Source organism: Rousettus aegyptiacus, unplaced genomic scaffold (genome assembly GCF_014176215.1).
Source record: "Rousettus aegyptiacus isolate mRouAeg1 unplaced genomic scaffold, mRouAeg1.p scaffold_m13_p_3, whole genome shotgun sequence".
NCBI classification, from domain to species: domain Eukaryota; kingdom Metazoa; phylum Chordata; class Mammalia; order Chiroptera; family Pteropodidae; genus Rousettus; species Rousettus aegyptiacus.
The window spans coordinates 83,302,033-83,316,059 of NW_023416306.1; the positions used below are offsets into that span (position 1 = coordinate 83,302,033).

A 14,027-nucleotide genomic window follows, 5' to 3' on the forward strand; every position below is an offset into this window, starting at 1 on the left:
TAAGAACTAAAGATAATACCATTTTGGACAATGTGAACCTTAACAAAAATTAACTACTTAATCTGGTATTCAAATGAAGAAACACTGAGGAACACCAGTGTCTACTACAAAACAAATATGACTCAGAAACCAGATCTTACTTCAAGAGCCTTAATTTTTCCTACACTTTCCATCATTCTTCAAATAAGTATGCTGTAAAAGGAAATGAATGTTTCTCTCTTTAAAACTTTGTCCTTCACACCTTTATATATCCTACAGATTTTTAAATAAATTATTCAATTAACTGTCATTTCCTTGGTTCGGGTATAAAGGAACCAAGATTCTGGCTATACTGCAAGTTTTACAAACCCATAATAAATGGTTACACTGGATAAAAGTTAACAATCAAAATGACTCAATTTTCCTACACTGTCCTCTGTCATTTCCAAGTTCAGTACTTCTGATAGCATCCTTAAGCTATCTAAATCATCAGAAAGTGGGAAAATGCTTATTTATTCCCCACAACACCAAGCAAGCCCTACATAATACATGCTCAACTGATACTTGTTAAATGGGTGTATCCCTATCACCGGTTAAATGAAAATTCTAGGATAATGCTGCTTTTATCAAGATTTACCCTTTATAAAACATTGAAAATACAAATAAATAACAAAACTTACCTGCTACTGTAAGTTTGGCTGTTCTGCTGACAATAGTTCCAAGACTCTCGACAGTAGCCACACATTGGTAATAACCTTCATCAGGTTTATTGTGTTTGGAATGCACCACATTGCTGATAAATAAAGACCCATCAGGGAGAAGCTGGCGACGATCATCTGAAACTAAGTTTAAAAAGGTTCCATCTTTTTTCCATTCAATTTTTGGAGAAGGCTCAGAATACGCTGAACAATTTAATATAACAGAAGAGCCTCTAACTGAGAGTGTATCCACTGGTTCCACCAGGAAATAAAATGGAGTGAATGTTCGAATGCTGGATCCTACAAAAATAATAAAGAAAAAGAACAAAGTTAAGCAAAATTTCATTCTACAATTTATTTATGAAAATATAATATGTCCAAAAATTATTCATAAGTGGTTATGTTTTTTGGGTATGCTACATAAATACAGTCATTTCACTACGATATCTAATAAATAAAAGTTATTTTTACTAGGAAGTCAAAATTTGACTGATTTAGAACATTAGGAAAAAAGACCATGCTAGCTGAGAAAATCAACTCATGCAAGAGAGTAGGAATACCTAATAAAAGCTTTATTTCAAACCCTACAATGGGATTTATTAATATTTAAAATCATTGTATTTAAAGCAAAATGTTCTATGAAACATAATGGAGGCATAAAATTGAAATGATTCTTTGTAATAAGGCATCTTTTCTATGTTTACAGGCTGTATTTCATAAATTCACTATATATATAATTTGTCCATTTTTCTAGTGGATTATTCATCCTATTGACTTAAAAGCAAACTCTGGGTACAGTTATCATGTTTTACAAATATTCTTTTTTACATTTTGACTATTATTTTTGTCATAAGAAAAAAAATTTTAACTCCATAATATTAAATCTGTTATACATTAAAAAATCTTATCATAAGATTATTTAAAAAGTCAGCCTTGTTTTATACTAGTACTTATGTGGTTTCCATTTAGTCTTCTAGAATTAATTCGAGTGTAAAGAGCACAATAGGAATCAGTTTAATTTTTCTAAGTACTTGGTTAGCTCTTTGAGCACGAAGAGAACATAATTTAAAGAAAATATTTGATATAAATCTTATATTCTAAGCCAGAGCGAGCTTTCCATCTTAAAGCTTTATCTCTTTTCTTCAAGAAAACTACTGACCAATTACCTAGTGAACAACTCGAGTTATAACTGGATTTCTTCATGTGAACAATCAGTGAGGTTTAGGCCAATAAATGAAATATTGTTTTTCAAATATATCTACACTGCCCTATCTTTGTAACTTATTTACATTATGAATTAAAGGATGACACTAATTCTTAATGCACAGTAAAGAATGGTTCTAAATAAATACAAAACACACTGGCAGAGGGAAGAAAATAATATTCACTTGTTTTAACATTTTCAACACTTACAATAAGTAAATTACAAACAGACCAATCATGCTTTCCCAAACAGCACAAGGGGGATTTTCATCCCCATTTGAATATGAAGTTAATTCTTCCAGTTTTAAAACTCCTGAAAATGAGCTTAGAAATTTTTCTGAAGTAACCTGCAGTAACTTGCTTATTACTATAAAATGTTGCATTAATTTACTGGCACTATAGTGAAATAAATCAAAATACAAACTTCACAGCAGAACAAAATGATAGCTAAAATAAGAGAAAACACTTTTCTACTTTTCCTGTAGAAGTATTAAATCTTTTGTACACCACCCAGATTTAAATAACTCATAAACTTAAAATAGATAAATGTATTGAATTGGCAATAAAATATCTGAATTAACTTAAAATATTTTATTAAATGTATTAATAAAACATGTAATTCTGAAATTGAGAAAATTGTTTTTGCCATTTGAAAAAAAATTATACCAATGTAAATGTTTTACAGTTTAACATTCTATTTTGCTTGAGTTAATTTCATTTGAAAAGTCCGTATCAATATCAACCAAGTTGAACAAGAGTACATGTGTTCAAAAAATTAAGAAAAAAAAAAATCACTCACAGGCAAATTTACAAATGCCTTTGAAAATCAAGGCATTTCAAAATTTTAGAGAAAACATCCACTCTATATTACTTTGAATACAGTGCTACTTAAATATTTATGTATAGTACCTTTGTATTTTATTCCCTCACAGTAAGCAAGCAGTACAGTAAGATAGTCTCTCTTCACTTAAAATCCCTCAAAGGCTTGACACTGCCTTTTACAAGACGATCTAAAAGAACTCCTTAAATGAACTTGCAGTCACTGTGACCTGGCCTCTGCCTGCGTCCCAGCTCCACCTTGATCTTGTATCACCCTCACCCTCTAAGGCCTGCTGCCCTCTAAGATCAGTCCCCCAGAGCTCCTGGCCTCTTCTCAAACAAGCTATTCCCACCACCTCCCTTCTCCAAGTAATCCTTAGTCTTCAACTTGAAGCTCAGCTTAAACATTACTTTCTCAAAAATGCTTTTTGCCCAGTTATAAGCAGGCATGGCATACAGTACATACGTAGTACTTCAAATGTTCTTAATGTTTAAATATTTGTAATACTTTGTTAAGGGAGAGAGGTTCTTCAACTTTCTCGGCTCTTAGTGCCCTTATTTTCTCAGTTTTTTTTTTTTTCCACAAATTCCCTATGCTAAAATGAATACATAACAGTTCTATTTAATAGGTTCAAACAAATGATAAATATTTTGCATTAACAAGTTAGTACCCTTTTGAAATAATACACATAAATTTAAAAATATTTTAATTTCATTTTTAAATAACCACAAGTAAATTATGATGGTATGTGTGAACCTACTGGGCATTGCACAACTTCTCAAACCTTGAAATCGGATTGGACACTACCATTCTCATTTCCTGTTCCACAATGATTTTGCATGGTACTTGCTTTTCATCACGGCAACAATCAAAAATCCAATTTCACAAAGATATCACAGCATCAAAATGAAGGAAGCACAGTCCAAAGTTAAAACTGTGAACTACCCTGGCCTAGAAGTTTGCATGGTGTCCAACAGATGTTGGTATGTTTCCCTAGAAAATCTGAAATATGCCTGGGGAGTTCTCTGAGGTATTTCTGGGTATAGTGTGGAAACTACAGACTTACAATCTATCTTTCTACAGTGTTTTTATTCACTATATTCCCAAAGCCCACCTAGCACAGTGAATGGTAGTAATCTTTAAATTATATAACCAGACAACTTCTAAAAACTTCCACTGCTTAAATTAATGAGACCACAGGTTCCATTCCAAAACCACCCAATATCACTCTCTTCCATGATGAAGCTTATTAACGAACAGTGTTTTTGTAAATTTTGATGCATTTTTTAAAAACTATATAGAAGAGCAAAGAAAGCCAAGAAGAGCCACAATAATTTAGAAGAACAAAGTAAAGGGAATGCACACATCAGTATTTAGAAAACTACAGTAATTAAGCTACTCTGGCTCTGAAACAGGAATAAACAGAGCCACATAACAGGCTAGAGAGCCCCAAAATAGAGTTATGTGTATTTGGAAACTTAATATATACAGAAATGGCATTTTACATCAATTGAGTTAAAGAATAAACTACTCAGTACAAGGACAACTGGTTATCCATATAGGAGAAAAATGAGATGCCTACCCAGAACATGAGTTTCATATGTATCCAAACTGAGAGTTCTAAACATTCTCCACATAGTAACCACTGTTTTAACATTGATACTACTATCATTCCCAGTTAAGAGAAGAATACTGTAACTTGTCTGGGGGAACAGAGGCAGTAAATGGAACCAGAGTCTGTGATCTTAACCACAGTACACTGATGCCACACACACACACACACACACACACATTTCAGACCTATGAAAAAATTCCATAATAAAAATTTTAGGGAAATAAAGGGATAACCCTGAAGTTAGGCAATCTTTTAAATCAAAATAGAGAACCTCAAAGCTGAAAAAGATATAGGCTTCATTTCATTCCATTTAAATTAAAAAAAAAATTTTTTTAAAAGAAACGTTTACGGCAAAATATAACAAAGCAAAAAGACAGATAAGATTGAGGGAAAATAAATTACATAAAACAGATAACGAATTTAAAAGGTCACACTACTCAATAGAAAAATGGGTGAAGCTGTGTTCCAATAAAACTTTATTTACAAAACCAGGCTGTACATTGTAGTTCACCAATTCCTGCCTTAGGATATTTAAGCCAGCAAAAAATGAGTGAACTATGTTTCAATTAGTCTAGATTGGGTTCTGTGAAAAATGAACAATGCAGACAAGTGTAAATTACATAATTTCATAGGCACATGATTGTATGGACATTGAGAAAGGTGAGAAAGTGTGTACCAGGCTGTCACCATGGTAATTGGGAGAGTAAGAATGGGAGGAAGCTGGGGTGAGAGTGAGAAAAGGAGATAAAAATACCCAAGCACATTTAGAATAATTGTGTGATAAAAATAAGCTTGTGTGTACTCATTTATAAATATTATACATATTTATGTGGTAGATGTGAGTATATGTTTATTTACACTTGGGTACATGTATCCTAAAAGGATACATTTAAAAAACTAAGTCACCAAAATGATTACTATCTCAGGGTTCGGGATTTCAGTTGATCTTTATTTTTTTTCATTCACCTTTGGTATTGTCTGAATATTTCATGTAGGAAGTACTACTATTTATTTAAGCAGGAAAAAAAAGCTATTTTGACTTATATATAGTTTACACAGGAAGGGGACAATATGAAAAGTCTGGAGTATATTCATATCCTGAGGTTGAAAGATTGTAAAGATATATGTTCATGTTATACAAAAATTTTTCAAATTTCAAAGTATGTACTTTATAGTACTGCTTACATTAAAATATATATGCATACATATATATGTGTGTATGCATAACTTTAAATGTAAATACATAGGAAAAAGTCTAGAAGAATAAACACTCAACAGTAAACTGTTCTTTCTCCAAGGGAGAGGAATGGAATTGAGCTGCTGATGTAGCGCATACAGCGAGTCTTTTTTACACCATGGATTTTTTTATTGTTTACATTTTTAATAAGAATAATTGCTTATGCATTCTTGTCATCTTTTTTCTTTTAATAACAAAAAAATGTTTTGTTGTTATCAGTGAACAATTCCTTGATGTAAACAAGATTATTTTTTAAAAGATCTATCACCATTTTCTTGGACCACTTTTCCTTTGTCACAGTCGAAGAGTTACAGACACTCACTTCTTGGCTGACTTTGTAAAAAAAAAAACTGTCCTAACATCTTACCAGGGTCCTGATTCTCTATTCACTTAAGTTTGCTTAATTTTAGTTTACTATGACTATACAAGTTATTCTGAAACAGGCTTAACGATCCTGTCCGATCTCTTCAACATTCCCAGGTCTCTGCAAATTTCTCACTTCTTAATGGAACAGCTCTCACTTCTTGACAGACCATTCCTCAGCTTTTGATAGACTATTTCACACTTCTTGATAGAACTGCATATTATGAAAAGAAAATAGCCACAAGGAACTTATTTCCGTCGTAATCCCCCCACCCTCAAATATCAACAAATCATATCATTCACTGCACAACTCAATTGTGTGGCCAAAGTAAAAAAAGATGTACAGTATTTGAATATTGGCAATAATAAAATAAAATAAAATAAAATCTGCCTTATTGCCCAAAGAGATTCAAAGTTTGATCGTAGCAGAAATGCAGGACAGAATAAATAAGCATTGTAAACATCTACAAATACTAGCATTCTCTATAATGTTACTCATACTAAGAAAATTATCTCTTCGTTATAAGCTAAGAGACTAATATCAAAGGACTTCATATTTCTCTTATTCCTTAATAATGTTACTTTGAACCAACCTGTCCCAACCAGTCTCTAAATCCTACATTTCATTCCTCCTGATCTTTTGGTGTCCACTATCAGTCACCACATATCTCAGGCTTTCTTGTTTCAAGTTCTCAATGTATAATTAAAAAGTTTAAAAACTTGAAAGTTAAAATAATTTTACAAAGAGCCCAACAAAATATATTTTTGTTATCGAAAAAGAACAGGCAACACTTACGTGTTAACAAATGTTTTCCATGCTGTTTTGCTACATAACAATTAGCGCTCCCAGCTCCAGAGTGCAAGCCTCTTTCCGCCCTGCACACCTAATTCCTCCAAAAACTGTATCTACTCAGCATGCAGAATTCCTTTCCTGAGGATTTCATAAGTGTTAGCTGTTATCATATGAATTATTTAAATTGTATGATATACATACATGCTTTCAAAAATTTTTATGGTACAGATATACCATAAAAACAGCAAATGTCAACTTCTAATCAAACCTGGATCCGAAATTCTTTTTCAGGATAATGTCCTAATAGAAAAAATAGATTGTTTGTTCTAATTTACAGCATCTACCTTCCCAAGCATTGCCCAAAATGAAAAATATCTGAATTGATTCATTCAATAAGCATTTATTATAAAAGTGCTTTCTTTATCCTCAATTTTCAGCCTTCTCCTTTTCCTCCTTCCCCCCAAAACACAGCTACGGTGAAAAAAAAAAAAAAAACTTGGCAAATGAAGTCAGGAAGACATGGTTTTAAATCCTAACTCTGCTATACTAGTTTATTTCTCTGTGTTTAAGTTTTTCTCCCCTATAAAATAGGAAAAATAATGCCTTCCTTTTGAGGAAATTTCTGTGAAGATATGTATAAAGCGCCTGCCTCATTGCTTGACAGATAACAGGTCGTCAGTAAATAGTAACTACTCATAGTACAAAAGCCTACAATTTTGCCCCCAAATCACTAATATCTAGCATCTTAGTTTTCACCAATCACATTTAGAAATTGTTATGCATAAATGTTTTTTACTTTTAATTACATTTGATAATTACATGTAAAATAATGTTAAGTGATCTTGAAACCCAAGTATGATCATCTTCCCTCATCTTTCAACAGCTTCCCACTATAGCTAACATAAAAGCCAAATCCACAGCATTCAAATGGGCTATAGGATCTGGTTCCTCTCTCTCCACAACCTAATCTCACATCACACTCCCTCTAACTCAATAAACTCTGGCCACATTTTGCAATGTCTTGAACAAGCCATGTTTTCCCACATTAAAGTCTGCATTTGCTGTCCCCTCCCCCTCAACACTCACTCTGCACCCACTCTTCCATTACATGGCTAGCTTCTTCTCATCCTTCATGTTTCAACCCAACTGTCACTTTCACAGAAATCTTCTCTGAAAACCATCTCTGAAAAGCTCCTGGTCTTCTATTCTGTCCTTCATGGGCTCTTCTCAGCAATTAATTTTGTCTGTATTTAAGGCCTAGCTTCCCCACTGGAAGGCTAGACTACAAGAGAATATTCAAATGGCCCTAGTTTGTCATTGCTACTTGCTATTTGTATACTGGTTTGTTTTTGTGTTTTGCTTGTTTATTTTTTGTATCCTTTTCAGGATCCTACAGGTCAGAAAGCTGACTAGGCCAAGATGGAATTAAGTGTTAATGATTCATAGAGACTTTGCAGAACATTACATCTCTACTGTTTTTTGGAAGATCAGCCTCAGTCTCAAAAATTTTATATTCAGATGATTTCAGAAATGTCCTTTGTAAAAATGTTTTAATATTACTTTTGAAAATGTCATAATTAACATTTTATAATTTCTACACAATCAGCAAGAAAAGTGGTATAATCTGATTAAGCTGCAAACAACATTACCGATGTTCTGAACAGTTACCTGGAAATTCTCTAAAACAATTCTTAGAAAAAGTATGTTAAAAATAGCCTCACATACCAGCAATATTAGCAATATTTATATTTCAGCTTAAAATAGGAGGAAATTTGAATCAGTCATTTTTCATTTTGCTAGATGAGAAAAATGTAAGAAATTTCACATTAACTATATAGAACTTTCATGAAAACATCTTATAAGCAACTTTTTGTTATTTGTGGCCAGAAGACTCTTCTACAAGTAAGACATTTCACCCAATACATGACGCAAAGTCTTCTGAATTTCTAAACAAGAGTATTTTTCAGTTCCGTTTTTTTATATTGTATGATGAAAATATGGACTCAGTGATAATATAATGTGAAAATTAACCCAGAGGTGCAATCTAAAGATCTGAATCATGCCACTGTTTTACACTGTGATTCAATACTTCTTTGATTGTTAAGTAGTGTCATCTTTTTCTATCATAGGCAATACTTTACTAGTATTCTGAGTACAAAATGTTTTATCACGGTAAACTGTCAAGTTCTTTTTAAACAGGATATCTTCTCTGCAAAACTTCAATACTTCTTTCTTTTCCATTATCTATAATTACTTTGACCTATATAATATGGATAGTTATCCAATTTGAAATATTCTAAATAACTCTGAACTGGACATACTATAAGCATAAATATTCAAGATCACTTCTACTTCATATGTTAATGTTCTGTATTACTGCTACAATTATATACATAGGCTTCTGTGGTTGAAAAGTATTTGCAGGTTTACAAAGATAAAGGCAACAACCCAGTCTACTGTAGCCCTCAATCTTTTGCAATCTTTTGGGGTTTTTAAAATAATAATGATAAATATTTCATTAACTCATTCATATTTGCAAAGCTGTCGGGTTTTCCATTTCATTTCAATGAATTATAGTAACAAAAGAAAAGAAGACTTGATAACAAAACTGTCCTGGAAAATCTAATTCATCTCATTGGTTTATTATGTCACCATAAAGAGGTAAAGCAAGAGACTGAGGATAAGAAACAAGATATAAAACAAGTGAAGGGATCCAAGGTCCAGTCCTAGCTTCTCTAACAAAACATAATAATACTTCTAAGACAGAATGGGAATTATGGGACCAAGTCTTAGGGTATAATAATAACAGTCAACATTTACTGAACAGTTACTATGTGCCAGACACTGTTCTAGTGCTTTATCTGTATTAATTCTTTTAATCTCCCAACTCTAGTGGCAGGAATTATTATCCTCATTTCCAATAAGAAAACTGAGCCACAAAGAGAATTAATAATTTTCTCAGAATCATGAAGTTAGCTATGGAGAGGTAAGATTTGAACTAAGTTAGTCTGACTCACATGTGCCTAATATCATGACCACTAAATCTGCACTATCCAATACAATAGCCACTTAGAGACATGTGGCTATTGAAAATCTGAAATGTGACTCATCTAAATTAAAATTTGCTTTAAACATAAAATACACACCAGTTTAGAAGATTTAGTGTACACATGTACATAAACACACACACACAATATAAAATACCTCATTAACAATTTTTATACTGATTACACATTTAAATGTTTTGGATATACTCTTTTAAATGAAATATATTATTAAAATTAATTCCACCTGTTTCTTTTTACTTTTCTAACATGATACATAGAAAATTTTAAATTGTGTGCGGCTTGTACTTTTATATTTCTATTGGACAGTGCTGCACTAGACCATGCAATTCTTTCTTAACAGGCTTTAAAACAAGTTCTTCCTAAAGAAAAAAAGTTTCATTGTTTCTTCAAAGGGTAAAAGATTATGAATCATGACAGCAGATGTGAGGGTCAAAGCAAAGCTCTTTCTGGATGTCAAATACAAATTGGTCTACCATCTAAATAGTAACAAAGGATTATAAGCAACTATCAGCACTCACTCTCTCTAACACCTATTCAGAAATGTCTTTTTAGAAGCTTTTAATTAAAACTTGTAGTAATAATCAATTAATTACTGATGAATATTCAAAGCACTGGGAGAAATGTTTCCGAAAAAAGAAAAGTCACACAAATCAGTGTATCATCCACAAATTACTTATTAATTGCAAAGGAGGAAATGTACCTTCATAATGGACAGATCCGGCGGCCACCACCTTACCTAAGTAATGAAATTCAGTATTACCAGTAATGAGACAACCTGACATCACATACATCCTAATGGGCTGCAGTAAGAAGCATTGTAATACTCTCACTGAAAGTGTTTAACCTAAATGTAAGAATGAAGAAATTACACAAATCCAGAATGTAAGACATTCAATAACACGACTGCCCTGAACTCTTCAAGAAGGAGTCAATGTCATGAAAAACAAAGGCAAGAGAAATGAAGAGTCTAAAGAAAGAGAAACAAATGCAATAAGCGAACTTTTTCTTGGGTCCTGGCGACAAAAAAAAAAAAAAAAAAAAAAAAAATAGGAAATAATTGGGTAAATTTAGAATATATTAGATAATATTGAATTAATTTTAATTTTCTTAGATGTGATTAATGGTACTGTTATATAGGATAACGTCCTTATTCCTAGATATTTTTGCAATATTAAAATATTGAGAGAAAAACAATGAATTGGGTTGTTGACTGTCTAAACAATTACAATATAATAGAAACTATGCAACGCATAGCATCTACTTAGGCATAAGGACTCAAAAAAATTCAGACTGGTGAAATTAATTATATTCCCCAGAAGTTATAATTTACAGAAAAATAATCTCTTTTGTTTAAACAAAACAGTGGACACTGTTGATTCTTTAGCTTTTCCATTGATCATTTAAGCTACCCCACATCATTCCAATAAATTCTTTTTTTTTGCTTAAGTTAAAATTAAAAAAAAAAAAATTAAGTTAGTTAAAATTTGTGATGCTTGCAATTAAAAAATAACATTCTGGGTATATAAGATTTTAAAATAGATTTAATAGTACATATTCATATAAAGAGAAATTAATGAAGTGACAGAGAATTTTAAAAGTGTTCCAAATATTTTGCCAATTTGAGATAACTTAACCTATATGTTAGCTATTTAAAAAAATTTTCTAATTTTAGGATCTAGGTCTTGATCTTTATAAAAAAAAAAAACAATGAACATATATATCCTCCTTAACATAACTTATCAATTTATTTTTTTCATTTTTGAAGTGAAACATCCCTTCTCATTGCTATTTCTAAAGTGTGCCTCTAACAGTCTTTGACCACCTTGCCTTTGCTCAGGGAAACCACATAAAATAAAACTAAGATTAGGCAGAGTGAAAGGCCCTGAATAACAACCTAATTACCACAGATCACTAGGTCTAAAAAGGTACTACATTTTAGACAGCAGAGTTTCAAGAGCATAATTAAGTAACAATAACGTCAAAAATTTCTAGACTTCATAGGCTCTTGAAAATAAATATTTATACACTGATTCTTTAAAAAATATTACTAAGAATCTACTATGTATAAAAACAAAAAATTTTCCTTCTGTTATTTGTTTCTCACTCCACCTAACCCACTCCTATCCCCATAATACAAGTTTGATGAGAGCAGGAACCCTGCCTCACATCTATAATGGGTGCTCAATAAATATTTGTTGAATGAAAGAATGTTAAACACTTAAGTTACAATAAGACACTAGTACCTACCCTCATATACACAATACAAACATAGCTTACATAAATACAACAAAAACAATGTGGTAGAAGCCAAAAACGGGTATGCTAATTCTGCAAGGTGCACAGAGTTAAGAGAACTGGACTAGAGAGTCAGGGAGAAAATTCATGCAAAATGTGATTACTGACATGAAACCTGAGAGAGGAGTAAGAGCTAGCCAGTGAAGAGCAGAATGTATCTAGTCAAAGGAACAGCATGTGCAAAGGCCTAGAAACAAGGTGGTGGTGGAAGAGGCAAATCAGTAAGCCTTGGAGAAGGGTTAAATGTGGAAGTGAGGCTAAGTGGATGTAAAGTAAGGGTGACGGAGGAGTCAAAAATGACTGACAAGTTTCTGGCTTGGACAATGGCTGGATGGAGGTGCCAGTCACTACGAGGACACAATGGGGGAGATCATGGTGTCTGCTATCGACATGGAGAGTTTAAGATGATTAAGAAACGCAGATGTGGAGGACACACAAGTTTGGAGTTCAGTAGATATTCAGGATGGAGATACGTGTTGAAACTGAAGTTACTAGAGAAAATGAGATAGACTAAGAATTATAAAATCTGAAGAAAGCTGAGGACCAGATTCTGCAGAACACCAACTTTTAAGATAAAGGCAGAGAAAAGGCCTGCAAAAGTCACAGAGGTCTGAGGACAAGAGAACATGGCATTCCAGGAGCCAAAGGAATGTTTCAAGGAGGATTAACTACTGAGAGTAAAATATAGATACTCATTCATTTAATATATACTGAGGTCACTGATGACCTAGGCAAGAACACATTTAGTGTAGTAGTGAAGACAGATGCCAGAATACAGTGCGCTCAGGAACAAGGTAGAACATGAAGAAAGCCTGTGAAATGCAGAACAGCACTTCTCAAATTTTACTGTGCATACCAGTCACCCGTTTGAATCCTGTTAAAATTCAGATTCTGATTCAATAGTTCTAGAGTGAGGCCTGAGAGTCTACATTTCTAACATATAGAAAGGTGATGTTAATTCTGCAAGTCCACAAACAAAATCTGAGAAGCAAGGGTAGAAAGACCATTTTCAAAAAGTTTGACTGGAAAAGGTAGAGCAGAGATTGGCAAATAAAGAAGATCTGAGCTTTCTTTTCTTTTACAGTCTTTGTAACAGAAGAGACTTGAACATGTTGAAAGATGGAAAGAACCAGTAGAGAGGGTGAAAGAGAATATTCAAGCAAGAAGAGGGTAAAATTGGGATGCAGGCTTCTGGCCATGATGAAGTAACAGGGACTAGGCTTACCCTCCTGCTTTAGACAACTAGAAAACTGGACAAAATCAATGAAACAAAGTTTTTCACTGGACAAGAGGCAGATTATGACTGCGACCCCTGAGAGAAAAGAAACAAACAAGTGAGCCCTAAAATTACCCCATATTATAGCCTGTAAGTATCCCGTCTTTCCAGGCCTCAGCATGAGGCAGATGGAAGCAAAGAGAGCTCTGAAATGTGACACAACTGAGAAGCAGAGTTGGGGAGACCAAAGTGACTAAAATTTTCTGGGCATAGTACAAAAGAGGAGAGAGCTGAGAGAGACAGACAGTCACGGACATGTATACACAAAAGAACTATGCGGAGGAGTCCCCTTGAATCTTTGGATGAGTACTCATGTGCACATGAAGGGGCTAAAATTGTACAAAGTATGTTTTCTAACCACAGTGAAATTAAATTAGAAATCAATAACAGATATTTGTAAAGTCCTAAAATAGTTGGAAATTAAGCAACATACTTCTAAAGAACCCACAGATAAAACAAGAAATCACATAAGGAATTACAATATATTTTAAACTTAACGAAAATACAGCCTGTCAAATTTGTTCAACGTAACTAAAGTGATGCTTAGATAGAAATTTCAAGCATTAAATATCTGTTTTAAAAAAGGTAGGAGAATTAATTTTAGATCAGAGGAAGAACACTTCTTTTGTTGCAACAAGAAATAAATAAAAATATAGGTAAACTTGGTGGTATTTTTGGGA

At 32.8% G+C, this 14,027-nt stretch overlaps 1 protein-coding gene across 10 annotated transcripts in view; it reads right to left on the reverse strand.

Moving 5' to 3' along the window:
- NEO1 (neogenin 1) overlaps window positions 1-14,027 on the reverse strand; it is a 218,253-nt gene that overhangs the window by 144,501 nt on the left and 59,725 nt on the right. For all 10 annotated transcript variants that reach the window (XM_036218360.1, XM_036218355.1, XM_036218358.1 and 7 more), the window contains exon 2: window positions 660-977. In XM_036218360.1, the coding sequence (XP_036074253.1) occupies window positions 660-977 (318 nt within the window). The remainder of the gene's footprint in view (window positions 1-659; window positions 978-14,027) is intronic.